Source organism: Euprymna scolopes, chromosome 31 (assembly GCF_053919585.1).
Source record: "Euprymna scolopes isolate OS-2025 chromosome 31, ASM5391958v1, whole genome shotgun sequence".
NCBI classification, from domain to species: Eukaryota; Metazoa; Mollusca; class Cephalopoda; order Sepiida; family Sepiolidae; genus Euprymna; species Euprymna scolopes.
In genome coordinates, this window is record NC_136512.1 from 32,852,647 (window position 1) to 32,880,242 (window position 27,596).

The 27,596-nt window shown below is 32.2% G+C and overlaps 1 protein-coding gene across 1 annotated transcript in view; it reads left to right on the top strand.

Annotated features, from left to right (window-relative positions):
• Positions 1 to 27,596, top strand: part of LOC145255680 (uncharacterized) — a 109,650-nt gene that overhangs the window by 47,498 nt on the left and 34,556 nt on the right. Inside the window, exons 6-12 of the mRNA XM_080114246.1 lie at positions 3,196 to 3,633; positions 15,197 to 15,306; positions 17,458 to 17,529; positions 19,788 to 19,816; positions 22,641 to 22,806; positions 23,765 to 23,892; positions 25,463 to 25,621. Of these exons, the coding sequence (XP_079970372.1) occupies positions 3,196 to 3,633; positions 15,197 to 15,306; positions 17,458 to 17,529; positions 19,788 to 19,816; positions 22,641 to 22,806; positions 23,765 to 23,892; positions 25,463 to 25,621 (1,102 nt within the window). The remainder of the gene's footprint in view (positions 1 to 3,195; positions 3,634 to 15,196; positions 15,307 to 17,457; positions 17,530 to 19,787; positions 19,817 to 22,640; positions 22,807 to 23,764; positions 23,893 to 25,462; positions 25,622 to 27,596) is intronic.

Sequence of the window (27,596 nt, forward strand, 5' to 3'; positions counted from 1 at the left end):
TTGATGCTTATTGGTCCTGAGTCTGTAAATTTACCAAACTGAAACCGGATAATTTTATTTTAGTAATAAAGTCAGTTTATTGCTTCTTGACAGTCTTCATAATACATATGTTATACTGTTAATTGGGTTCCAAGATATATTTATACATATTTTTTTTGCGTGAGTTTTTTCTTTTCTTTTTTTTCAGCACAGCTTTTCTTCTTATTCTCTTATTATCAACCCTTGATTCTCTCTCACAATCCTATGAGTCATAAAAATTATATCTCTCCTTGCTCTTTTGATAGATTATTATGCCAACTGCCTAAATAGCTTTGACCCTCTCTTTGAAATCTTTGACTTTTTTTTTTTTACATAGGCGTTACCAATTATCAAGGATAAGGGTAAAGGAGTGTAGAGTAGTCAAAAGGACAATATAGTAATCGATAGTAATGGAAGTTTGGTAAATTTGTTAACTTCAGTGGAACGGCTCATCAGAAACTTGTTCACGTTGGACTTGAAGACAACCATATTATAGACAGCTGGAAAGCAGAAAAACGGAAGACAATTCCACAGGCGTGCAGTTCTAAGAAAGAAGCTTTGATCATGGAATCTATGTTTAGGTTTAGGCACAGATAAAGAGTGGGGAAAATTATTGATAATGATTTCAGCTAGTCGAGTGTTTCTTGTGAAAGTTTGGCGAGGGGGGACCATAGATTTAAGCTCAGTTGAACACTTTCCATGAAAATAACGATAAAGCAGAGACAAACTCGCAACATCTCTTCTGCGAGATAGAGGTTGCAGCGAAGAGAAAAGGACATCTCCCACGAGGCCACAAAGTCTATTTTGAACCCTATCAAGGCAGGACAAGACTAAACTAATTATAAATTTTTTTTCTCTAGTCCTATGACTCATTCGTCTCTTTATTGCACAGTTAATTTTAACAAGATTATTTGAGAGAATACTAATTAATCTAACCCTTTGTTTAGTCCTTTTTGTCTCTTAACGGCTCAGTCCCTGTTTGGCAAGATTATTCAAAACAATTTCAGCCTATTTTTGTCTCTTAAGTGCTCAGTCACTTCTGACGAGATTATTTAAGACAATTATGGTTAACACCTTACCCAACGGGTCAGAGGCATTATCTGGCCCCTGACTTATTCAGATATCAAATATTATACAACCATTATTGCATCTTCCCCTTTCCATGTCACAATTCAGTTTGATCTTATTAAGCATCGGCAGTTTTATCTAATGCAAGTACTTATTAATTCTATTTCTGCTATTTTCTAAGCTGTTTTGTTCATAAACTGACCTATCAAAAGTTCAGTCACTAACTTCTGATGGCTAGATTATGTTCCATGTCCGGAAAATTTAATTCGTTGTTAACAATTTTCGAACTGTCTACAGAAAAATATTTGTCATTATTTACATTCCATATCTCTATAACTGAGGACTATGAGAACCCCAAATGCTTAGTGGGCACGGCGGCAACGCAAGTTGCTGTGCCTTATTGTCATACAGAGTTTCAGTTTCAACAAATAATTTCCTTCATGTCAAATGTTTTAACTGACTGCCAAGCAGTCTCGTTTGTCATGTATTCCAAAATTAAAACAACTTCAAATTTTAATATTTCAGTATTTATCTGAATCCAAGTAGCAAAATACCAACAAACAAAAGCATCACACATAGCTAAAAACCTCGCAAATAGAACAAAATTATTTATAAATCGCCCAGCATAGTCTGTGCTAAATGTGAGTGTGTCTTTTCTTTTTCTGTTTCTTATTTTAAAAAGTAAAAAAAAATACAATGTGTAATAATTATTTTTAATAATGACAGGAATAATACTTAATTATAAACTACCCCTAAGCTTAGAACAAAATTACTACTCTTTATAAAGTCAGACTTATTTTTATTTTTTAGTACTTGTTAGTACTTATATTTACCTTTTCACTTGTTATAATTGTTTGAATATTTATTTCAGTCTTGCAAAACCTCCAGCCAAGTTTTCTTCAAATTTTAAAACTTTAGTAATCCATAACAATAAAACAGTCCAAACACAAACTTTTAAAAATATGTTCAAGTCAAAATGGTTTATTTTAACTTCCTCTCTAAAAAAGCAAGCTATTTGCTATGTTAAAATGAGTATGAAGCAATATCCCTTATCATAATGCATAACCAACTTGTAAGACTAGAACATTCGCCTTTGACACTAAAACAGCATTGACGGTAAATCACGTATCTCATAAAACAAGAAAATATAGCTAACAGGACTGAAGAAAATTTGAAAGTAAGTAGACAAGAAAAGAAGCGAACACCAACTTAAAAGTCTCTCACCAATACTATTTCTTATCTTCGACTTCACACGTCCATATTTTTTGGCGCGCACTTTGCTTCTCTCTCCGACCACGTGCTGCCATTTTTTTTTTAACTTTTCTCCTGATGCAATTTGTTAATTTGCATAGTGCTCAAACGGCTGCTGCTGTTGTTGTTAATACCTTTGCTAGCCATCTATCCGTCGGCTGCTGCTACTTTCACACGTGCTCAGAAGTATACAAAGAACTCGGCTGCCAATCAGTTATAGTTACAGCCATATGTAAGTTCAAGTTTTGTTAACTTGAACTTAGTGATACAATTGGAGCACAGGGAGGAGCTGGTGCTAGTATGATTGCATGAGTTAAGAATGGATGGAATAACTTCTGCCAAATTCTAACCAGCAGAACCTTTACACTGTTGACCAATGAAAGAATTTATTAGGCATATGTATGCAGTGTGATGATGTTTGGAATTGAAAAAGCTTGACCAGTGAGAGTTGAAGACATGCATTGCATGAAGTGAAACCTGACCAGTGATGGTTTCATGGAGAAGAATACCAATGAGGCTGTCCAGACATCTTTAGCAAGCCAGAACACTCTTTTTCCAGGACGCAGTCTCTTTAATCATACTTTCCGATCCTTGTGTCGCATCTTCTTACGGTAGAACAAGGTAGAGTAAACCATGTAGTAATAATAACTAAGGGATTACGCTACACTCTGCAAATCTCCCAAACTGGAGCCTCTATAATGGATGTATGATTATACTCGGGGCCTCTTTGAAATTTCAACGACTGAAATTTAGGAGAATATGATCTAATAAGTGAGTTATGATCCAGACTGTAACAAAGTTTTAGTTGCAGACACCGAATCGCCACTATATTAAGATTTTATCTTTGTTTCTTTGCAGAACGGGTGAGAATTATGGAAAGAAGATATTGATGTGCAACCCACGCCAGTTTCCTTGTAAGGTGTGTGGGGACCTTGCCTCTGGGGTTCACTACGGCCACTTCATTTGCGAGGGATGCAAGGGCTTTTTTCGACGCAGTATGCGCAAGAAGATGAACTACATGTGCATTGGTAAGAACTGCATCATCAACAAATTCACACGCACTCGCTGCGCCTATTGCCGCCTTCAGAAGTGCCTCATGCTGGGCATGTCAAAGGAGGCATGCAAAAAAGGAAGACGTACAAAAGCGAACCAGCTGAAAATGATGAGCCAGCCGCGGGAGGAGTGCAAAATGTATGAGGAATATTGGAAACCAACGTCCATGGTTCGCGAGTGGGTCAACTCTATCAACACCCAGGAACCGGTTGAGGAACCCGAAACTGGAGAGCTTCCCGAAATGTAAGTTTACTTCTTTTTTTTTTTTAAATATTTTTTATTTCATTATTATAACTGCTTTGTTGATTGCGTAGTCAGAGCGAGCACTACATGATGGCTTCAATGTCGAGGTGTTATATAGTCATGTGTATAATGCGTGACGTGTCTGTCATCTATATACTGTATGTGCATATATATTTATGATTGTCTGTGATCATCTATATAATTATTTATGTATGTGATGTAATTCTAGGTTATTATTTTCCAGATATAAAGTTACCAATGAAGTTTTAACGAGGTTGATACAAGAGTGCTCAATACCGAAGTAGGGCAAGATATACTTTTTCTTTGTTTTACATAAGCATGAATATGTCCCTACACAGTCATGAGTATGTTTCTGTCAGCTTACTACTTTTAACTAGAGACTTCTTCAGGCAATGTTGCTTATACAAAAGTTTAGTCCGGACTAAAATATATATATCTATATATAAGCAACGGTGCCTGAAGAGGTCTTTGGTTACAAGTAACTAGCTGACCGAAATATACTCATGAATGTGTAGCGACATATTAATGCTTATGTAAAACAAAAAAAAAAATGTATATATATATTTACTTGTTTCTTTGATGATCTATACAATTTGTGGGGACACATATTTATAACTGTGTCCCTCTGATCATCTCTCGTGTTTGTGCATGTATATACATGTCAATAAAGTTTGTTATGTACATTTATATCCGTATAGCAGAATTGGTGTATAACATTTAAAAAATTTTCTAACATGATAATATAATATAAAGGCGGGTCTTTAATGAGCCACATAAGAATACAGAATAAACACATACCTTGTTTATTTTTCTCCTCTTCGTAAGCGTTAGCTCTTCTAAGCTTCTTTTCTCCTCTCCAAAAGAAAATGCCCAAATGCGAATATAGTTTTTTATATGAACCTTTTATTCTCGTCTGAATCCCCTTCCACAGTTATACAACGCTTATTGAAGTTTACATTTTACTATATCTTGTGCCTGATTGCTTCCCCTCGGGCGTCCAGAGATCATCCAACACCGTGACTGTAACTGACTGATTACAAATTCTTCCTTTGTTTTATTCTCAGATGTCACCACTCAGGCCACCAACCTCATCCCAGCCGTTGTTTCGATACCAAATTTGTTATTGTTTTCTGTTAGAACGTTGTTTATTTTGCTTAAACATTTGATCTATTGGGACTTTTCATTTTTCAACATTCCAATAATATTTTCTCCATTGAATATAAATATTCAATAACGATTGGCAATCACGGTGCCTTGCTAGGTTACGTGACGATGCCCGGGAGTCGACAATATAACAAAACTTGAAGTTCAGCAGGGATCTGTCCTGAGCCCTCTACTTTTCATCATAGCATTGGAGACAATGTCATAGTTTCAGCTGGGCTATCTGAGAATTTGTGCTCATTATGTAGTTTTTATTGTAGAGTCTTTGGAATCGTTAAAGAATAAACTGAAAATGTGGAAAAACAATCTGGAGATGAAGGGTAAAGGTTGGAGGGTGAACTTAACTAAAACTAGTGATGGTGTGTGGCTTTGGCCTACAATCCTTATACAACTTTGGTCAGTATCGTTGTATTGTTGTTTTCTGTGCCGAAAGGATGTTAGAAGCAATGTGATCTGTGTGTATTGTGGGTTCACAAGAATGCAGTGACCTGAAGGGTAAGTTATTCTCAAGCCCCAACTTAAAGTGTCGGAGATTTATGGGATAAACACATTCTATTGAGATGGTACCAGATAGCTGTTATTCATGGGGATGTTGGTATATCATAACTAGAGATGGTAATAAATTTTGGAAATCTTAATACTGAATTAAGAAAATAGAATTTGAAGAACACAACTGTGTTTGCATATGATGGCAGTTATGAATGGGGGGGTGTCAGCATATAATTATTAATGCTTTGCAGAAGATTGTGCTCGAAGATGAATATGTGTGTGTTTACGTGTGTAGCACATGAATGACAGAAAATAGTGAAAGAAATGAGAATATTCGCAGTTGACTTGACATAGACATTTCATTTCGAAAGGAGGCAACACGTAGGTTTCTTTAGTTCTCTCCCACTGTAACAACACCAGAGTTGGAAAGTTGGATTGAGAAGTTAATGCCTCAGGGAAGGGGGCATTCTGACTGGCAAAAAGTGCCTGAGCAGCCCCGTCGGCATTTCCCGGTAAGGGCATCTGAGGCAATTAGCAATAAACTAACCCTGCTCAAAGAGAGAAGGCAAAGCCTGGGAGATTGGACCTCCTAGAACTTCACAGAACTAAACTCCCACCATAAAACCAATAGGATCATTGCAGGAATGACCTGATCTCTGTTGATTTTGGGGGCTCAGGATAAAAATCCCTAGCAGAGGCAACACATAGGATGATACAAATTACATATATCAGCCTTAATCCGATATTACTTTTGTTTGTGTCACAACTATCACTGACAGAACTAGTATATCACCATCTTCATTTACCCACCAGATATTTAGCAGAAGGAATACGAAGAGAAGAAGCTTTTGTTCGGATATTGAGCAATTTTTCTTGCCCGTGCACTAGATATCCACTCTCACCCCAATAAATAAAAAGAAAAAAAACAAACTTTTTTTTCAATCAGAATAGCAGGGAGTGTCTATGCGCCTGAAAAGAATAAATAATAATGAAATATTGTGCCCGGGCTTGAACGTGAAATAGGAGAAGGCAAATGCTTACGGACAAATGCTTTTGCCCACATGACATCATCATGTTGCAAAATAAGCGTTTTAAACATAGCTTTAGTTTAATACGCATGCATGAAATATGAAGAAAGCGACGCGAAAAAGGGATCGCCTCCTTCTAAAAAATGGTCTAGTTGACCACCATAGAACAAATCTTCTTTTTTTTTTAATTTTCACATATTATTCATCCGGAGTATTGCCCTTTCAGTTTCAACCCAGTTGGATGCAGATGACAAAGCTTTTTAGCAGACATACAAACCCACACACACAGACAATTTGCCTTCATATAATAGAAGATTCATCATGGAATTAGTTGGCATTTTCTTCTCAAATTAGTAAACAATAACACTGACCCTCCTCCCTGACGAAACCTGGCTCAATTGACCCTCAGAGAATGAATAAATTTTTAAAAAGTTTGAGATGTTATTCATCCAGGGCAATGCTGATCAAGAATATACCAACTTTAGGTGTCTTTGTTTTGTAGTTTTTGTCTTTTATCTGGACATTCAAACATGCACATGAACAACTGTCTTTTATATAATGGATGTATACATTTAGTTGGGGTTTTTTTTTGTTTAAACTTTCCAGTTTGAGACGGTTTCTTGCTTATTTCAGCTTATTTTTTTCCTTTTTTAAATGTCACCGACCAGGATGTTATTTTATCTAAATAGGATTTATTAGTGCAAATGCTGATGAAGCATAATTTTTTTTTTATTTACCGTCGTTTTTTGACAGTGTGCGTGTCTACAATCATTTATTTAAAAAAAAAAATGCTGAAAAGTTAATGAAAATTGGATTATTTGAATTTTGATGCTTAAAACCTGAACACTTATTGGCACAATTGGGATGAGAGGGGGGGGACATAAGCATTTGGTGCTTATGATTATCATGATTCGGTGGCAAATGCTGGACTAAGTGTATTTTCAGCACCCCAATTAGACTAGCAGCTGAAAAGAATGGGTTTTGTGTTACCTTCATGCAGCTTCCTATGCCGAGTCAAAAGCTTGACACCCACATGTATACCAAACCGTAGACTTGTAATTTTAAAAATCAAATATTTCATATTTTCGCTATTTGATCCATAGTCAATTTAGCAAGATTACCTGAATTTCAGTTTCGTCTTAAAATCACTTAAGCTTAAACTTCAAATTTTAAGCATTTTCTAGAATCCAAATTATATAAGGAATTTAGATCAAAGTTAGAATAAGGATTCTATATATAAGGTTTAGTATCATTTATATCTTGATTTTCTTCTTTGTGAAGTAATATGAAAGTTACGTAAATTTGTTTATGAAATTAATTTGATTAATTTTACCTGCGTTGCTGGATCGAGGATTCTTTAAGTAATCTGCTTTTCCTCTTTTAAGGAGTTTTTTTTTCCATCTTTACTCAATTATTTTTAGCCCCTTAATTTTTTTTTTTTTTATCCCTTACTTAACTGTCCACATGGTTTTAGTGTTTATCTTTGGTGCAAGTCTATTAATGGGCCGAAAATGAAATCGGTTACATAGAAAATCTGCAAAAAAACAGTATAACGTACGTACTTGTCATTACATGTACATGTCATATTCCAAAAATCACGTAAATCGATCAAGTAGTTTTTTTTTATTTAAGAAAATCAAATATTAAAGCACAGTTAATCGAGAATAAGTCGAGCGCCATGTTGGATCGACACTATGTCAGCTAACGCCACCTAACAGCCAAATGCGATCCACGGATCAAAGAAGGGGGAGATAATTGACATATTATGTATTTTTTTTTTTTTTTTTTTTCCTGAAATGCCGAAAACAAACTTTTTCCTATTACAAATACAAATTAATAAAGTAACAATAACGACTTCTTTTCCTTTTTAGGAATGTCCGATTCAGTTATTTATTTGGAATAAAATGTCCGAATCAGTTATTTATTTGGAATGAAAAAAAATATAAACTGATACCCTCTGTTCTAAAAAAAAAAAAAGAAAAAGTTATTCTTTTTTTTTATTACTAGAAGTCAAGTTTATTTATTTATTTATTAAGTTAATTTATAATTAAAAAGGCGATTATTTCCCCCTTCTTTGATCCGTGGATCGCATTTGGCTGTTAGGTGGCGTTACCTGACATAGTGTCGATTCAACATGGCGCTCGATTTATTCTCGATTAACTGTGCTTTAATATTTGATTTTCTTAAATAAAAAAAAAACTACTTGATCGATTTACGTGATTTTTGGAATATGACATGTACATGCAATGACAAGTACGTACGTTATACTGTTTTTTTGCAGATTTTCCATGTAACCGACTTCATTTTCGGCCCATTAATAGACTTGCACCTTATCTTTATATATATATTTTTATGGGTTTCAAAGTGTAAACGGCTTTGATCATTTCCTAGACTGACTTAGATTCTCTGTGAATATGGAAACTTAAATCCTCTGGTTTCTCATTCTTAACAAGTACCAAAAATGGAATGTTGATTATGACAACAAAAACGTGTCCTTGCTTAAACGCCAACACTCGCTCTAAGTTTGGAAATATCGGGATCTATTTCAGTAGCACAAATTCAGTAAGACATTTCTCTGAATACGTGATTAGAAAAAGACAAAAAAGAACCAAATAAACCCATGAATAAATAAATAAATAAAATTTTTATTATTTACTCGGAGTAGTCACACAAGCCATCATCAAAGATTTCCCCTTTGAGAATAACTTGTGGTGTTCTCTGGAGTCTGAGTGACAAGTCTCCCTAGATTTCCAGTACTCTCCCCCTTTTTTGATAACCTTTGAAGATGAATTTGTATTATCGCAACAACTGTTTACCATTGATTTCTTATTGGCAGCGATCATTGACCTCTACTGGAATTTGGGTCACAATAAGCCTCCTCAAGGTCCCAGTCCTCTTTGCACTCAACCAGTGGAAGTCAAGCTAGTGCTTTCACTCCTTGTGCTTTCCATCCTCCTTGACCCTCCTTACTTATTTGGTGTGGCGCCAGTTTATGGTAACACACACATGCACATGCAACAACCAGAAAAAAACGTGGAGTGTAGGTGGGTTAAGTTACAATTATACAGTTTCAGTTTTCATAATTCTATGTGACGTTTCTTTGCGTCTTACATATGTAGCAGTTTTTGTATGCCCGGCTGGTGCCTTTAGCTCATATGTGTTAGTCTCTGCATTCAAGGGGTTTCCTTAATATTTCATCCGTTTTTATTGGTATTCGTTGTATCTTCTCAGTCATCCCTCTAATTCCAATCTTTCCCATTATTTTTTCAAAGTTTTTCGGTATTATTCTTTGCGCTCCTACAATAAATGGTATTATTTTCGAGTTGTTGTTGTTGTTATTATCATTATTATTTATTCATTTATCTATTTATTATTGTCTTTTATTTAATATAAAATTCCAAAATATATTTTATATAAGTCGGGAAGAATTATCTCCCTTTAACGACTTTACGCGGCCATTTTGTTTTGCGTCTGCTAAAAGGTCATCTGGCCTTCGCTTTTTTTCTTAGGTACATGTTCGAATTCATTAAAAAAAAAAAAAAAAAAAAAAGTATGCAAAACACACAAAACGAATTCTTTTATTAAACATTCTTATTGGTTAGTATCATTTTAATGTTATAGATTTTTCGTGAGGTCGCTGTTCACCCAAACAAGACTGGATATCACCCGGTCTCATTCCGGAAGTATAAGTTTTATTTACTTCCGTTTCGAATAAGTGTCGTTCTCTCGCGTCATACATGAAACGTATTTCGTTTTACTCTACTTTTTGAAACTTGAAACTTATCACGGTGATTGGATTTGTTTATAATAGAAGAAAAAATTATCTTCAGCCGACTGAATTGGTTTCATTTCTAGTGAACGTAAAAAGTCGTTTGTTTATTTATTCATTATCTTTATATATAATTAGTACTTACATCGCTGTCGTTTCCTGCATCATAATGTAATGAAATCTCAGTGTTTATAAAACAGTGCTCAATAACAGACAGAGGAGCTATATTTTGAGGGTGTGCTTATGCATCTGTTACCAAGTTATTTACTTTAATAGTATTTTCGAGTTGAATTTAATTTTACGATATTTTTGTTTATTAAATTGTTAAGTAAATAGTTAACAAAACAAAACAAAAAACATCCTCCCCTCCTTATGTTAAGATTGGCTTTCTAAATAACGTTATTATTTCAGCGCGGTAACGCAGATGCATAAGTACCATTTTTGTAGTATATATATACATTTTATAGTATATACTTTTTATTTATAATTTATTTTATAGTATAATTTTTTTGAAAATACATTTTTATATATTTGATTTAATTTCCTTTCTTTATCTTGGTGGCCTTCTTTGGGTGTCCTGTTCGATCTCATAAACCTAATAACCCCTTGTACTGTAATCTATCCAGCAGTAGATTTGTTTTATTTTAAGTGCTTCTACACAATAAGAACCGCACTGTTTTGTTTTAGGTTTTAGTTCAATTCGTATTCTGCACTTTTTATTATTCTGGAGAAACCATATATATTTATTTTTGATTTTAATAAGTATTCAATTAATATTTAAATAAACAAAAATAATTGAATGTGTATTTACCAAGGTTTCGTATAGACGAGAAAAACACTGACACACGAACTCTCGTTTATTATGCTAGTTTAATTGATAATATTGATCTTTTTCTTTTTCAATCCATTTCTTACTACTAGAAGTAGAAAAAAAAAACAACTTTGCTACGTTTCCATTTTTTAATCGATTTATTCGATCAATATTTGACCTCAACTTTAACTCTTATTTGTGCTTAATTATATTCTATTTTATCATAAAAAAATTGACTGTTAAAAAAAAGGATCGATTTTTTTTCACCTACGCATTTATTGCGTAATTACTATTTCTCGATATTTTTATTTATTTTTTTTTTTTAGATTTCGTTTTTAATTAAACTTATTTTTATCCTACCTTTATTTAATTTTTCTTTTGGTTGCGTTTTAAATATTAAGTATTTATTCCCCTCTCTCCCCATCTGTAATTACATTGTTCCATTGCAAAGTCAGAAGATTTCATAAAGTACATTACACAAATAGACTCTTTCGCTGCTATTGCACTTTTTTTACCGCGTTATTTTTAAATAGTTTTTACAGGTTAAATTCAAGTTTCACGATATTTTTTTATTATTAATATTATTAAATTGTTAGGCGGAAGCACAGAATAGTTACAAAACACCCTCTCTTTCCGTGTTAAGACTGACTTTCAAAATAACGTTATTATTTCAGCACGGTAACAAAAGTGCATAAATACTACTTTCTCTCTCTCATTTCCTTTTACCCCCTTTCTTTCTCGCCTCATTTTATCTTTGTTTCTTTCAATTATTTGCATCATTCTATTTATCTCACTACTTAGTACTTTCTTTTTACTTAGTATTTCTTTTTATCCTAAAAAAACAAACAAAAAAGCAAATTATATAAAAGTGAATTGTGCACAGTGACAAGTGTTGCGGTTGCGGACCAGGATATAAATATCCTAACTCGCTCGAACACAAGTAATCAAAACAACGAGGCACATGATCAGAGTTTCAGTAGTGCAATAGAGATTAGTTAATATATTAATTGTTAGCATAATTTTTAAAATAAAACGTCCTTATAAAAAAGTATTATCAAATAAATATTTTCCCTAGTAAAAAAAACAAAAACAAAAACAAACACCAAAAAATTCTATTTTTAAAGAATTAAAACAGATTTTGCAATTTTACCCCAACGTTTATTTTGAAACACCTGTTACAACAACACAAATATCCCTTTCTTTTTTTTTCATGTTTAGCTTAAATATAAATGATTAATTCATATTTTGAAGTTCCAGTTTTCTAATATCAAAAACACATTTTTTAAAATTCTCCAGAGTCGTTCGATTCTTTTTGCGTGATCAAAAAAATCTAATAGTTCTCTCCCAAGTAAAAACAAAAAAACTATTTTGAAAGAACTGAAATTGATTCTGCAATTTTTTTACACCACATTTCTTAAAAAAAAATTTAACACCTATTATCACGACGCAGACATTCCTTTTCCTATTTGATTAAAATATAAATAATTAAATCGTAAGTTAAAGTTCCAGATTTCTAATATCACAAATTTCGAAATTGTTTAGCTTTGTTCGATTCTTTTCGTGTTATCAAATCTAATTCAAATTGAAATCTAATCGAAAATGGGGGGAATTACTTCCAAATATTGGTACGAAGACGAAGCAGCGATAGATATGTAAGTAAATATTTTTCTTTATTTTTTCCTCTATTGTTAACTATATTGCTATATTGACGGTTGATATTACATTTCTGAATTTTTGAGATGAGGATTGGTTATTCGTATTATTTGACTTCTTCGGACTACTGTTCTCATCTTGAGTGTGATTTTCACAACGTTTCGTTCAATGTAACTTCTGACCTTGTTCAGGTGTATCTTGTCGAACTCTGGAATTTGGATGGAATTTCGAATAGAACCTTTTATTTACTCCATGGAGGTAGCATGCTCTCATTCCGTTAGCAATGACTGGATAAAGGCCCTAAATAATTTGCAATTTTTCAGTCACCCACACTGAGAATTGAACCTTCAACCTTCAGGAGAATATCACTCTTACAGTTGATTTTTCCAAGTACTGTAATCACTGTGCCACAAGTCCTTGCGGCAGTTTGACAGTTTTTTTTTTTTTTTTTTTTTTTTTTTTTTTTTTACATAAGAGTCACCACTTATCAAGGCCCGGAGGCCACTTGAGGATAAGGGTTATAGAGTGTACCGTAGTAAATGGGATAATATTGTAGTTATCGTTAGTAATAGAAATTTGGTAAATTGGATTACTTAAGAGGGCGGTTCAAGAATTTGTTTATGTTGGACTTGAAGACAATCAAGTGGTAGTCAGTTCATTAATAGTAAAATAGGTTTAATACTCCCAAAATTCATATTTCTCATGATCTGTCTAACAGGCAGCTGGATTTATGTGCCCCACAAAATTTTTAGTTATTAGACTGACTTGAATTTTATCGGGCTAAAATTTCTCATTCACTAAAAGAAGACGAGCATCAGTATTTACTTGTTTTGAATGCGATTTTATTTGGAGATAGATTTTGTCTATTGCAGCAGTGATTAATACCAAATTTGACATTGTGACTGATATCGAAAATGAAAACTGTATTCAAATTAAAGGAACTCCACTTCAATAATATCGCAACAAGCACTGACAGATCTCAACTCCAGTGTTCTCTGTCAGCTGTCCAAAGTTCGACTACCGCTTTCTATTTTAGTCCTTGCATTTATCTCAGTTGATCCCCACATATGCAAATTAATTACAACAAGAGTCTACATTTACAAAGAGAAACCTCTTCTCACTCTGACAAAAGGTGAACAGACTAAGAGAAATATAATTTAGGTTTGGAAACGTTATCCTATGTCGTCTGGCATCATTTTCTCTGGCTACTTTTCTCAAAGAGCACAATGGTCTTGAAACGCCAGCTACCTGACCCCATTTCACCACCGTCACCTCCCTAGAGACTATTACTGCTGCAAATCAAAAAAGCAACACTCTGGATTTGGAATAGAAATACCTGTATAGGTCTGTCTGCATTCTATCATAAATAACACTACCTTAGGCGACAGCCTATAACCTATAAAAGGGAAGGGATAATACCTGGGATGATAGCCTATAACAATAAAATTTGGGTTACAATCAAAGTGTAGTATCACAGATTCAGTTTATAAGGGAAAGCCCAGGAAAATACGGGAGGAAGTGATAAAAAATTGATCGGAGGGATAAATAAACACTCGGCCTGAGATAGGTTACATTGAAGGTCAACTTCTTGATGCTGTCCAACACATGCCAGCATGTAAAATGGATGTTGAACCGATGATGACGCTGAGTAAGGAAACAAAATTATTATGATGTAAAAACTTTATCTGCAACTAAAAAAAAAAAATTGTGACTTGTGCAGAATACCGCCCATGTTGAAATAATGTTATTATTTAGAAATCTATTCTTATTATGGAGGGGGGATGATTAAACTATTTTTTACTTTCACCTGATAATTTAACAAACAAAAGATACCGTAAATATCGAATCTAAAAAATAGTACAGTCCATATTTTGCACAAGTGTCAAAACGTTACAATTTTTAAATGTTTTAAAAACTCTCTTGAAAGATAAATATCAGCTTCCGAGAACTATTTTAAGTAGTTAAATCAAAGTGTTGAATCAAAGTGTTAAAGTCCGATTGTGAGAAATATTACGATGGTTGTTTAAAAAGCGAAGCCTCCTATTTCATTTCTTTTTTAATCAAAAAGTTAAAGAGCTATGAAGACAGGAATGGTGCCATTAAAACATGCACCCCTTTGTGCTCCAGAATTTATTTTTCTACATAGTCACCACCATTCTCAATGCACTTTGCCAGGAATTCAATGATATATATTTTTTTTTTTTTTTTTTAATTACATTTTCACCCCAAACAAGGCACATTGCCACTTTGATGTAGGGGGCTACGATCAGGGACATAAGCTACAGGGGTACTATGTGAGGAGTTGGGCAGTAAGATATAGGTTCACGTTACACTTGAACTTCTGCGTGTCAGTACAGTTGGGAAGCAGGAACCCGGAGGGGAATTCCAAAGTCTAGTGGTTCTGGGGTAGAAGGCTCTGTTACATCTAGGGATCTCTACTGTGAAGGGGTTCTGACACATGTTGCTTTCTTAGTATCACACCATTAATATCTGTGACAGAGATGAAACTTTCAAGTCATAAATGCATAAGTTCATTCTGTGATTCTATTGTTCTGTATTAAATTATGAAATGTTTCTAACCTGTTTGGGTTGTCTGTTTAAAAAAATTTTTTTTTTTTTTTTTTTTCATAGTGTCTACTTGGATTATAACGCCACCACACCACACGCCCCTGAAGTGCTGGAAGTCATCAGTCAAACTTTGAAGAACAAATGGTTTAATCCAAGCAGTTCTTATGATACTAGTAAGCAACTCTTCAAATTTCTTTCTTTCCGTTTCCATTTTCTCTTTTGTTCACTCCAAACACTGAAGCGTAAGGAACTACTGCTAGAGAGACCAGATTTAGGATGAGGTGGCATCCTTGGTGAAGAGTTGAGCAGCAAGATGTTTCTTCACATTACATTTAAATTCCTGCATGTTGGTATGATCGAGTGAGCAGAAGGGGAATTCCAAAGGCAAGTAGTCCAAAGAAAGCTGAAATCGTCTTAGGTACACAATCTTTCCGTGTATCGGGACCTCTACCATGAAGGGGTGGGATTTTGCTACCAATCAGGTGAGTAAGAAGTATTTTTGTTAGACACAAATGCAGTGATTTTTTTTTTTTTTTTTTTTTCACAGCAAATTCTACAGAAGTACTTTTAAAACAAGTGGCAATACGATCGGCTGGAGCTTGGTAGACACTAAAAGACCTGTTAGATTAGAAATTCTTTTTTATATCCTGTCCAAGAAGGATAAACCAGTAGTTGCTACACCAGCAAACATACGGCAACAGTATTCCTTGCATGAGCAAATGGCAGGTTTATAGAGATATAGGATATTGACTTGCATAAGTTTTCTAGCCTGGTAGAGGTAGCAGATGTTCTTTGCAGCAGATTTGGCAGCATCTATATATTTTATGAAATATTTTAATAATACTGGGCACAGTGCCATTATTATCAATTGTTGAGTTGTTTTTTGTATAGTTTAACCATATATTATTAAAAAAGAAAAATTTGACAATGTAAAGAAACTAAAATACATTTCTAAAAAAATTTCTTTTCTTTTTTTAAAAATCTTTACTTCTTAGCTCTAATTCAATGTTTAAAAAACATAAATTAGACAGAAAGGGGGGTAAATAATGGGTGGGCTAAAAAAAAAAATACTCTGTTAAAACGTCTTTCGACCGACACTTTTCAAAATGAACGTCGGAAACTGGCAGGTGGGGGGGGGGGCAATATCATTTAAAACCATGGTTAAAAGATCATAAGTTACTAGCGAGAGTAGGGAAAAAAATTTAGTATGGGAGGAAAGGACAAAAGGAAACAATCTCATCAAACACCCATAAGTTCCAAATCATGGGTATGTTCCTTTTGTTTACACAGAGATGGTTGGCGCAAATTAATAGATATTGTTGCAATATTTTGGACTTGTAATGGGGTATGATCCCACACAGTCGGATGATTCTATTTATAAATGATACTGCTAGGAACTGACGAATCGAATTAATTCATGTTCTGCTACCAACCAATCAGAAACCAGAATTGCTTCATAAATATTAAACCTTTTCTGGAGCAATTTCATGTCTACTGCAAAGAAGTCACCTCTCAAAACTTGTTTAGAACAACGAACCATCGGAAACTGTTCTGTCTACTGCAAACCAGTCACCTCTCAAGACTTGTTTAAAACAACGAACCATCTGAAACTTTTATGAAACTAAACATGGCTTACACTTTTAGAGATATTGCCTTGAGAATTTTTAAGCTGATTTTTGCACATGCTCTGTGTAAGATAGAAAGTTTCATCTGTGTACTCTCCAGTGCATATCTGGTACTGTGGAGAGGCTATGTATTTGTTCCAACTCTTGTCAGACTGAAGAGTTTGAATGTTCATCCTCTGCTGCTCAAGTGAGGCGTAATTATCCAAGGATCAGCAGCCACGATACATCGAGCACTACATTAGATTGTTCAGTCATCTGCATGCTGACACACGACTTCTAGCAACCTGTTTCATAGTGCAGCAATGCAAACAGAAAAAGATACGTTCTGACAATTGAGCTGAAATCGTCTTAGGTACAACCTCTCTGAGTTTCCACAAAGCTCTCTCTGCGGAGCTAAGGCAATTGTAGTCGCTGCGTATGATAAGGCCACCACGCAGATGCTTGCGTTTCATCAAGTACAGGTTGAGGGCTTTCAATCAGTATTCTTAAGTCTTTGTGTGGAATTCATGGACCATTCACATCACCAGTTTCTCAACTGGCTCCAGATGCTTGATATCCCAAATGAAAAGGTGGGGGTGAAGCTGAGATACCGTGTTCCAAGTGATATACGCTTCATCTTTTCAATTCATAAATAAACTGTAAATGCTGCTGCTATGTATGAACTGTTGCATTCTTTAAAATGTCTATTTTTCTTATCAGGTCACGGTGTGAAAGACACAATCGAAGATTCTCGAGAGCAGGTTGCAGAGATGATCGGTGCCTCCGTCAGTGGTAAGCAATAGATTTTAGTTAACTTGTTATATTTCTGCTGTGTTTAAAAGAATGCCAACTGATATATAAAAATATAATTTTATTCTCAGTTATGGTTGGTTGTTAGGAGGGGGATGCATGCATGGAAATTTAACAGGTTAATTCTTTTCAAGCCCAAATCAGCAACCAACCCCTCATAACTATCATCGAGAATAATGATATATTGCTATATTTTTATATATCAGTGTGCTGTCATTGTCTTATACACATCAGAAATACAACATCTTCGATTTGGTGCCATGACCAGGATTATAATTCTTATTCAAATGACCTTTTGGTACATTTGATAATTATTTTATTATTCTTTCAGGTGCATGTTTTTGTCAAAATGATTAGTACATATGGTGCCGGTATCCAACATAATGACCTAGCAGCTGATAATTTCAAAACCCAGCACTTATTATCAATCTATAGATTCACTATAAAAATCACAAAATGGGGCAGGGTGGAGGGGGGGGGGAGGTATTAGTAGAAATTTTTACAGATCTCACTATTACATTGAGAGAGGGTCTGTTCCAGGAGTCTTAACAGAATAGGAGATCTGATTGGAAACAAAATAGAAATCTATAAAAGATTTTTCCAGGACTCCTTATAATCAAATCTGTAGATACTAAGACTCACTAAAAAGCTGTCAGTATTATTGTGTGTGTGTGTGTGTATATATATATATATATATATATATATATATATATATATATATATATACACACACACTGTAGAACCCTGGGATTCAGTGGCCCCGGGATACGTTTTTTTTCAGGTTACTGTGTGGAATATGTTTTTTGGTCCCTGGTTATGGTAATTGCTCCACTTACAGTGTAATTTAAGTTATTATTATATACATGATTATATACTATACTGTATCTTGTTACTAATTTTTAATATGTACTGTATAAAATTTTGCTTAGGGCCCACGATTTCACAAACACCGGAATGGAATAATGCCATATCCCAGGGTTCTACTGTATATTAGTGTTGGGACAATTAATCGGAATCGGAAAAATCAAAACTTTTAGAGGTATTAGAATCAATAAAAATTGGTGCCTATTTTCTGATGCCAAAAACGATTCTTTTAATTGTCTTTTTTTATTTGATTTTGTTTAAAGCAAAATCTTCCACTGCTTATAGTAATAATAAAATAATAAATATTTATCGATATAAAAATGTCAGTAAAACTAAAATCTAGTGTATTTTTTTATGCTTATGGAAATATCTGCACATTTAACATGTGTTTTTCTGATAATTGGGAAAAAATCTTCATAGTAAAATATTTACATATTTATAAAGAATCGGAATCAGGAATTTAGTAAAGAAATTGAGAAAAAATGTTAGAATCATCCCATCATTAATACATACAAGGATGTCTCGGAAAATGTACTCCCGCTTTAACTCTTATCAACGTTGAATGTACAATAATTGTCATCCATTTGCACATTCAGTTGCATTTGTTAAAATGTAGTTTTTCAATTACATTTGTTAAAATGTAGTTTTTCAATTACATTTGTTAAAATGTAGTTCTCCAATTACATTTGTTAAAACCTTGTTTTTCAGTTGCATTTGTTAAAACGTGGTTCTTCAATTACATTTGTTAAAACATGGTTCTTCAATTACATTTGTTAAAACATGGTTCTTCAATTACATTTGTTAAAACATGGTTCTTCAATTACATTTGTTAAAACATGGTTCTTCAATTACATTTGGTAAAACATGGTTCTTCAATTACATTTGTTAAAACATGGTTCTCCAATTATATTTATTAAAACATGGTTCTCCAATTACATTTGTTAAAACATGTTTCTTCAGTTAGGTTTGTCTTTGGTATTCTTTGCTATTTCATTTCACTGTATGTTCAGAAATACATGTTTTTTGTTGTTCAAGACACCCTATACTTAAAAAAAAAAAAAAAAAAAAAATACAAACCTATTTGTTTTTACAATCTGTTCGCGCATACATGATCGGCTATACTATTTTAAGTAGAGAGACAATTTCGCATTATAATTTTATGATTTATTGACCTCACTAATTATTATGCATTAGTTATCGTAACTGTTTTTTTTTAATATAACAAGATTAGAATAATTTCTTTATTTATCCAAAGTTTGTGGATAGAAGCAATTAGTTAAAATCCCCACCACCACTAAGAAATGATTAGATGTGTAAATTGTAAAAAAAGATTTTATGATAATTAGTAAATTTTTTTCTTTTTTTTCTATTTTCAGAAATTGTTTTCACATCTGGTGGAACTGAAGTAAGTTTTATATATATATATATATATATATATATATATATATATAAATTTTTTTTTTAACTTTTTTATTTTTTAGTTTGTTTTTTTTTTTTCAGTTTTTTCATCTTTACTTCTTGTTATCGTTTTTTTTTCTTCTTTGTTTTTTTTGTCTTTGTGTTTTCATCTTTGTTTTTTTTCATTATTTCTTGTTATCGTTTTTTGTATCTTTGTTTTTTGTATCATTGTTTTTCATCTTTTTTTATTTTTCATTGTTTTATTTGATCTTTACTTTTTCATCTTTATTTCTTATCATTTTTTCATCTATTTTTTCCATTTTTGTTTTTTCATCTTCATTTCTTGTCTTTTTTTTTCGCCTTTGTTTTTTCATCTGTTTTTTATCTATTTTTATCTTTTATCTTTATTTTTTAATCTTTTTTTTATCTTTGTTTTTTTCATCTTTGTTTTTTTTCATCTTTGTTTTTTTTCATCTTTGTTTTTTTTCATCTTTGTTTTTTTTTTCATCTTTGTTTTTTTTTCATCTTTGTTTTTTTTCATCTTTGTTTTTTTTCATCTTTGTTTCTTATTTTTTTATCTTTTTTCATCTTTGTTTCTTTTTCATTGTTTCTTTTTCATCTTTGTTTCTTTTTCAACTTTGTTTCTTTTTCATCTTTTTTTTTCATATTCGTTTATTTTTCATCTTTGTTTCTTGTTTTTTTATTCATCTTTTTTCATCTTTGTTTCTTATTGTTTTTTATTCATATTTTTTTCATCTTTTTTTTCATCTTTTTTTTCATCTTTTTTTCATCTTTTTTTCATATTTTTTTTCATCTTGTTTTCATCTTGTTTTTCATCTTTTTTTCATCTTGTTTTTCATCTTTGTTTCTTTATCATCTGTTTTTCATCTTTGTTGTTTTCATCATCTTTGTTATCTTTTTATCTTTGTTTTTTATCTTTTTTTTATCTTTTTTTGATCTTTTTTGATCTTTGTTTTTTCATCTTTGTTTCTTTGTTTTTTTTCATCTTTGTTTTTTTGTTTTTTTTTCATCTTTGTTTTTTGTTATTTTCATTGTTTTATTTTTCATCTTTGTTTAATTTTTCATCTTTGTTTTTTTTTTCATCTTTGTTTTTTTTCATCTTTGTTTTTTTTTTCATCTTTGTTTTTTTTTTCATCTTTGTTTTTTTTTTTCATCTTTGTTTTTTTTTCATCTTTGTTTTTTTTTCATCTTTGTTTTTTCATCTTTGTTTTTTCATCTTTGTTTTTTTCATCTTTGTTTTTTTCATCTTTGTTTTTTTCATCTTTGTTTTTTTCATCTTTGTTTTTTTCATCTTTGTTTTTTTCATCTTTGTTTTTTTCATCTTTGTTTTTTTTTCATCTTTGTTTTTTGTTTTTTTTTCATTGTTTTTTTCATCTTTGTTTTTTTCATCTTTGTTTTTTTCATCTTTGTTTTTTTTGTCTTTGTTTTTTTTGTTTGTTTTTTTTCCATCTTTGTTTTTTTTCCATCTATCTTTTTTTTTATCCATCTATCTTTTTTTTTATCCATCTTTGTTTTTTTTTATCCATCTTTGTTTTTTTTTCATTTTTTGTTTTCATTTTTATTTTTTTTTTTCATCTTTATTTTTTTATTTTTTTTTTCATCTTTATTTTTTTATTTTTTTTTTCATTATTTTTTTATTTTTTTTCATCTTTATTTTTTTCCATCTGTTTTTTTTATTCATTTTTGTGTTTTTTATCTTTGTTTTTACTTAGATTACTTTTCATCTTTATTCTTTTTACATTTTTAATTTTATTATTTTTCATCTTTATTTTTTTTACATACATAACAAAGGCAACTTTTTAATTTACTTTATTATTAGAAAAAAATTTGTTTTTTAATTACAAGTTTTCCTTTCGGTGCTTATTGTCTTTCTTTGATATTATTTAATCTTTCAATTTATACTCACAAATTCTGATTAAGATAAATTAGCAAAATTCATTTACTTCCAACGCAATTTTATTTTTTTTTTGGGGGGGGGGAAATAAATAAATAAATAAATAAATAAAAAGTAAGTCCTAAATTTACTTTTAGCAAACTTGTAAGTTTAACTTTCCCTTTACATTTTTTTGTTATCCTTACAATCTATGAAACAATGTTTTTGACAAAGGGAAAAGAATTGTTGTTTTCTGGGAGTATTATTGTTATGAATAAGTTGTACATGGAAATTTTCAACCCCTGGTATTCATGGTATTCATCATTAATTAACTTTCCACTCTTATCCTTGAATATATTTTGTGCGGATGCTAAGAGATTTTGTTTAAACTTATACAAACCATTTCTTCTCATCTCCACAGCAGATGTGGGTTACATGTTAATCACGATGGTATGTATTTTCCATGTTCTGATGAAATTACCGATTCCAATTTTAAAATCACCCAATAACCTAAGATGTAGAATTTAAGGGGGAGAGGGGAGTAACAGAGAGCCCCCATCTACTTTTAGTAGATATAATTTATTTTTAATTTGACAGACTTTTTAATGTTTTGTATCCAAGATTTTGAGAAATGTGAGTTTTTCATCTTCATTATTTACACTTGTGCCATTTTCCTATTTATCCTCTTGTGCCATTATTTTTCTGTCATTGCTTTGTTATTATCTATTTATATTATTGCTTTATTATTATCTATTTATATTATTGCTTTATTATTATCTATTTATATTATTGCTTTATTATTATCTATACATTTTAGTTTGCTGGTCATGTAAAATCAATAAATATTTATTTTACCATTATTTTGCCATCTATAAAAAAAATGCTATTGAACTCCAAAGGACCATATTGATTTTTGTCTTTTCTTTTCAATTTTCAGGGCAACAACATGATTCTTCAAACTGCCATAAGACATTTCCATGAAAAATGTATTTCAGATCTTTCTCCGTCGAATAAGAAAGCCCTGCCACATTTTGTCACATCTAACCTTGAGCACGATTCTGTTAAATTGGTTCTTAAGAAATTTGTTGAAGACAAAAAAGCAGGTCAGTCTGAATTTGTTTTCATAATTTATTTGTGCAATGAGCACAATTGTTTCTTTTCTTTTTTCTTTTTTGGTGGTGGTGGTGGTGGTGGTGGTGGGTCTTATTTAAAATACAATCTAATTACAAAAACAAAACCCCAGAAAAATCTTTATGATGTACATACCCAACATGGAACGGAAATGTCATATTCCAAAAATCATATCAATTGATCAAGTAGTTTTATTTTTATAAAAATCATTTTTAAACTATTTAAAGCAATTAATGTGAAATCGGTATCATTACAAGGCTGATATCATAAGTTTGAATTATTGTGAATTTATCTGCCCTTGTTTTTTTTTTGTTTTTTTTTATAGATAACGTGAAACAGACCTTTTTGCTTACCCATAAAATTTGATTTTCTTGGTTTAAAATAAAACTACATCTTTGTACCTGTATTTTTGTTTCTTTAATTGGGTAGGATTCTAAATAAGAACTTTTATTTTTAAGTCATTAGAAAATGTGCGCTTGTGTTGCACGATTTGGTTTCGAATCTAATCACTTATTTGCGAGAGTCATATGCAAAGTAGAAGAACAGTGGTTCGGTTCCCACGAGTTTTGGCGAATAACAATCAAGGTCCTGAATAGATGTAGAATTCTCTGTTTTGACCCTCATAACGGGAGATGATTTCGTTAGCATCTGACAAAGCCAAATTCTTTGTCAAAAACTTTGTGTTATATACAACCCTATGCAATCAGGGCCACCTACTTCCAGAATTTCCTCCCAAGAAAGAAAATAATTTGGATAACATCCACATATCTGTTTGTGATGTTGTCACACTCATCAAAAACCCTGATGCCAACAAAGAAAATGGTCCTCACAATATTCTATGATTATTTTTCTTTTTGTCAAAGTTTGCTTAATTATTCCTTATTTTTCCTCTAATTCTTTGAGGGTTTTTTTTTCTTCAATTTTTTTCAGAGGTTACTTTTGTCGCTGCTTCTTTGAAGACTGGCCGTGTCTTGGTGGAGGATGTTATCAAGAATATTCGTCCCAACACCGTCATGATAACCATCATGGCTGCCAATAATGTCACTGGCATCATCCAGGTGAGTGAACCAATTAAGAGATATCTTTGTAGACGTTTGATCAAAAATCATTCGGCATTCTTGATTACCAGCATTGAACATAGCTCTGATGTTCGCCGCTGCTTCTGAGATTAGCTGACCATCATTATCTTGGCCACTGTGGACAATTGTGTGTGATCTGTGTTTATTGGGATTCTGAGTATTTTATGAGAGGAACCGGCTCAACTCATCCTGGGTGAATGTCGCCTCAAGTCAAGTCATTCCTGATTATCCCGATTAATCATTGGATAGGCATTCTGAATATTTTTGCAATCCACTGCATTCTATAAGTGCAACTAAATTTTCTAGTCTGAGATGTTTTGTTTGCCAATAATTTTCTGTCTCTAAAACTTTTATTTCTTAGCACTGTGTTATAAGTTTTGCTCTGTTTTTTTTTCATGTTTATTTCTAAACTCAAGTCACAACTTTTTTTGTTTTAGCGATTTTGGTCCATTCTAGTTACTATTTTCAACATAGAATGCTTTATCACTAGTTGTATTGTTCAACTGTTGCTGCCGTGTGTTCTTTAGACATCTGGCGTTAATGCAAACCCCACAATATTATTATACCAGCTTTAGACAGAACAAATACTAAATTTTGAAATATTTATTTGCACAAAATTTTTTAAATTTACATTTTAACAAATTAGGTACAAGACCATTCATGTCACGATAACTAGAAAATGTCTTCCCTATTCTTGACGAGAATCACCATAATACCACATTTACTCTAGGGGGGGGTCATCTTATTGAAATTTCTCAAATCGTTCAAAAATTTTATTGTAATTAAATAAATGCATCTATATATAATTATTTTATTAGAATCATGGAATGGGAGGGGGGGGGAAGCAATCAATAAAAAAAATTTTGACCTTTCATACCCTTTCTAAATAATAAACTGACTGGGATCACGAAAAACACCATTTGTCTGTCCCGCACCGGCCCGGCATTATCAATTACATAAGATACATTTACTGGGTGATGATGTTCAAGAAAGATACAAGCTATCGCCTCGTTAACATACATCCAGGACCGTTGGATTTCGCAGCATTTGAAGAAAACATGTTCAGCCATTTTTTCTGCTAATGTGCCACAGCAATGACATCTGAGCAAATCCACATTTCTGGAACTGCTTGTATGGCATTGAGAGGTAACACATTTCCGACCAATCACCAGTTTAGAAAAAACATTGTTTTCCAGTTTGTTCTGAATCGAAAATAAGAAGGCCAATCTCTTAAGTAAGGATGAGATATAAATAGGAAAGAAAAAACTGTGAGGGGGGGGGTGATTTCACATTCAATACAACAGCAACATCAGATGAAATTTTAAAAAGTATTTTTTCTGTATCAATCAAGCAATCTCATCTTTTAAAAAAGGAGTAGAAGGTTATAATCTATGTACGGACATGAAATTCCCTTAGCATATTATTATATAAGTACATAAACTTGTACCTTTTTTAATACTTACTTTTTTTTTATTTATTTATTATTTTTTTTTTTTATTTATTTATTTATTTATTTATTTATTTATTTTTTTTTTGTATTTCCTTGCAGCCAATTACCAAGATTTGTAAGCAGGTGCGATCCCTAAAGAGAAAATCCGGTGAGACGAAACGCATCTTAATTCATACAGATGCTGCCCAGGTTCTGGGTAAGATTGATGTAGATATTAACGACATGGGTGTTGATTACCTAACAATTGTGGGTCATAAGGTAAGCATGGGTTTCCTTTTCTTTCTTTCCCCTTTTTTTTTTAATTCTAATCATAACAAAATGTTGGAAGAGGGGGAAGTATTTTTGCATTTTCAATAACAGTAATGATAATAATTTCAATAACTCCAGTCCTCTATATTCTAATCTAATATCAAAAGCCGTTAGTTGAATAGAGGGGTGATTGATGGATGGGAGATTAGAATTTAACCTTTAGTTGACAGAAATTTGTGCGACCTCTGGAAGTATGGAGATTTTGCTCTTTTTGGATGACAAATCAAGCAGCCCACACAAAACGTGATCCCTTCCTGCAAAGCTCCAGTGAGGATTGGGGGTGCCTATGCACTAGATGTGAAGAGACAAGTGATCTGTTTATCCATCTGTCTGTCTATTCCTTTCTCTGAAAGGCAGTCAATCCATACTTTTTACCTTCATCCTGTTTTAAGAATGTTCCAAGTTGTCTGTATTAATAAATCTCTTATAAAAACTAAATATCCTCAAAGCTATCTTTTATTAAAACCCAGCAACCTACAAATTAATATTTCATGTAAAACCAGTAACAACATTTTAAAATTTTTAACATAATACAATTCATTGTGTGAAGCTAATTTTGGTATCTTGGAATTTAGATCATTAAGGTCTTTCCTGGATTTGCACTGGTTTGTTCTTTTGATGTCTGACTTAACGTGCACATTCTCAATTCCTTTTTTAAATTTTTTTCTCTCTAGCTTTTTTGCTCATTCGATTTTGTCACCTGGAGGCAGGTCTAATGACCACATCGATTTAATTAATAGAACAGGTTTGCATCACTTTTATGTTCCCTTATCAAGATGAAGTATATATATATCGGTGATGGGATGATTCCAATGTTTTTCCCGGTTCTGATACAATTACTGATTCTTTTCTAAATTCTCAATTCCGATACAGTTATTGATTCTGATTTTTTAAAAAGAATATTTATCTATGGAGTTATTTTCATGATGCCAATACAATTAGGGATTCTTTTCCAAATTACTGATTCTTATTCTTTTTAAAAATATTTAGCTATAAAGTCTTTTTGCTCAGATTACCACAAAAACGCATGTAATATGTGCATATATAATACGGCTGTGGCTGTGTCTGTGTAAGGGGAGTGATCTATAGATTTTAGTTTTTTAATAAAATCAATAAATATCAGGCATGTCAACGGAGAAATTAAGTTTTAAAGAAGAACAAATAAAAACAGAACAATTTAAAAAAAAAAAAAATCGGTTTTATCATCGGAAAATTTTTTATGATTCTCGTACCCCCCCTCCTCCCCAAGTTCTGATTTTTCTGATTCCCAATTCAAACTTATCATTCCAATATTAATATATAGATGCTACTAAATCTTATAGCCTGGCTTATTTGGCATAATCATTAGTGTTTGACTAATGGGCTAGGGTACCAAAATTTAATCCTCGGTGAAGTTATATGAAAGATTTAAACAAAATTGTACTTGATGCCTACTTGCTATGCACCCACTGTTATGAGGTGAAAAGCAAGTGTAAGTCGATTAATTCTGTGAAAGGAGTGGTGCCTTTTGCTCATTCTTGATTTAGTAAGCAATGAAAATAGAGCCTTTGTGTCCTATGGTTGACTGCATTATTTTATTTTTAAGCCTTATATATTGTAGTTTTATCCGAATTTAAATCCAATTAAATTACATGATTTTGATTCTGGAAAAAGATGTCTAAAATTTGGGGCTTAAGCTTAAGGGGCCTTAAGAAATTGAAATTTTAGGATTCTGGCTTAGTTGATATTTAATCAAATTTCTTGCAAATCGAAAATATTTGAACTTTGTGCCCATATTATCTATCGTAACGATCCTTTAAAATGCTCCATAGAAATTGAAATCATGAGAATATTTATTAATTGATGCGTAATTGATGCGTAATATTTATTAAAACTTGATCAGAATCAGAATATTTATTAATTGATGTGTAATATTTATTGAAAC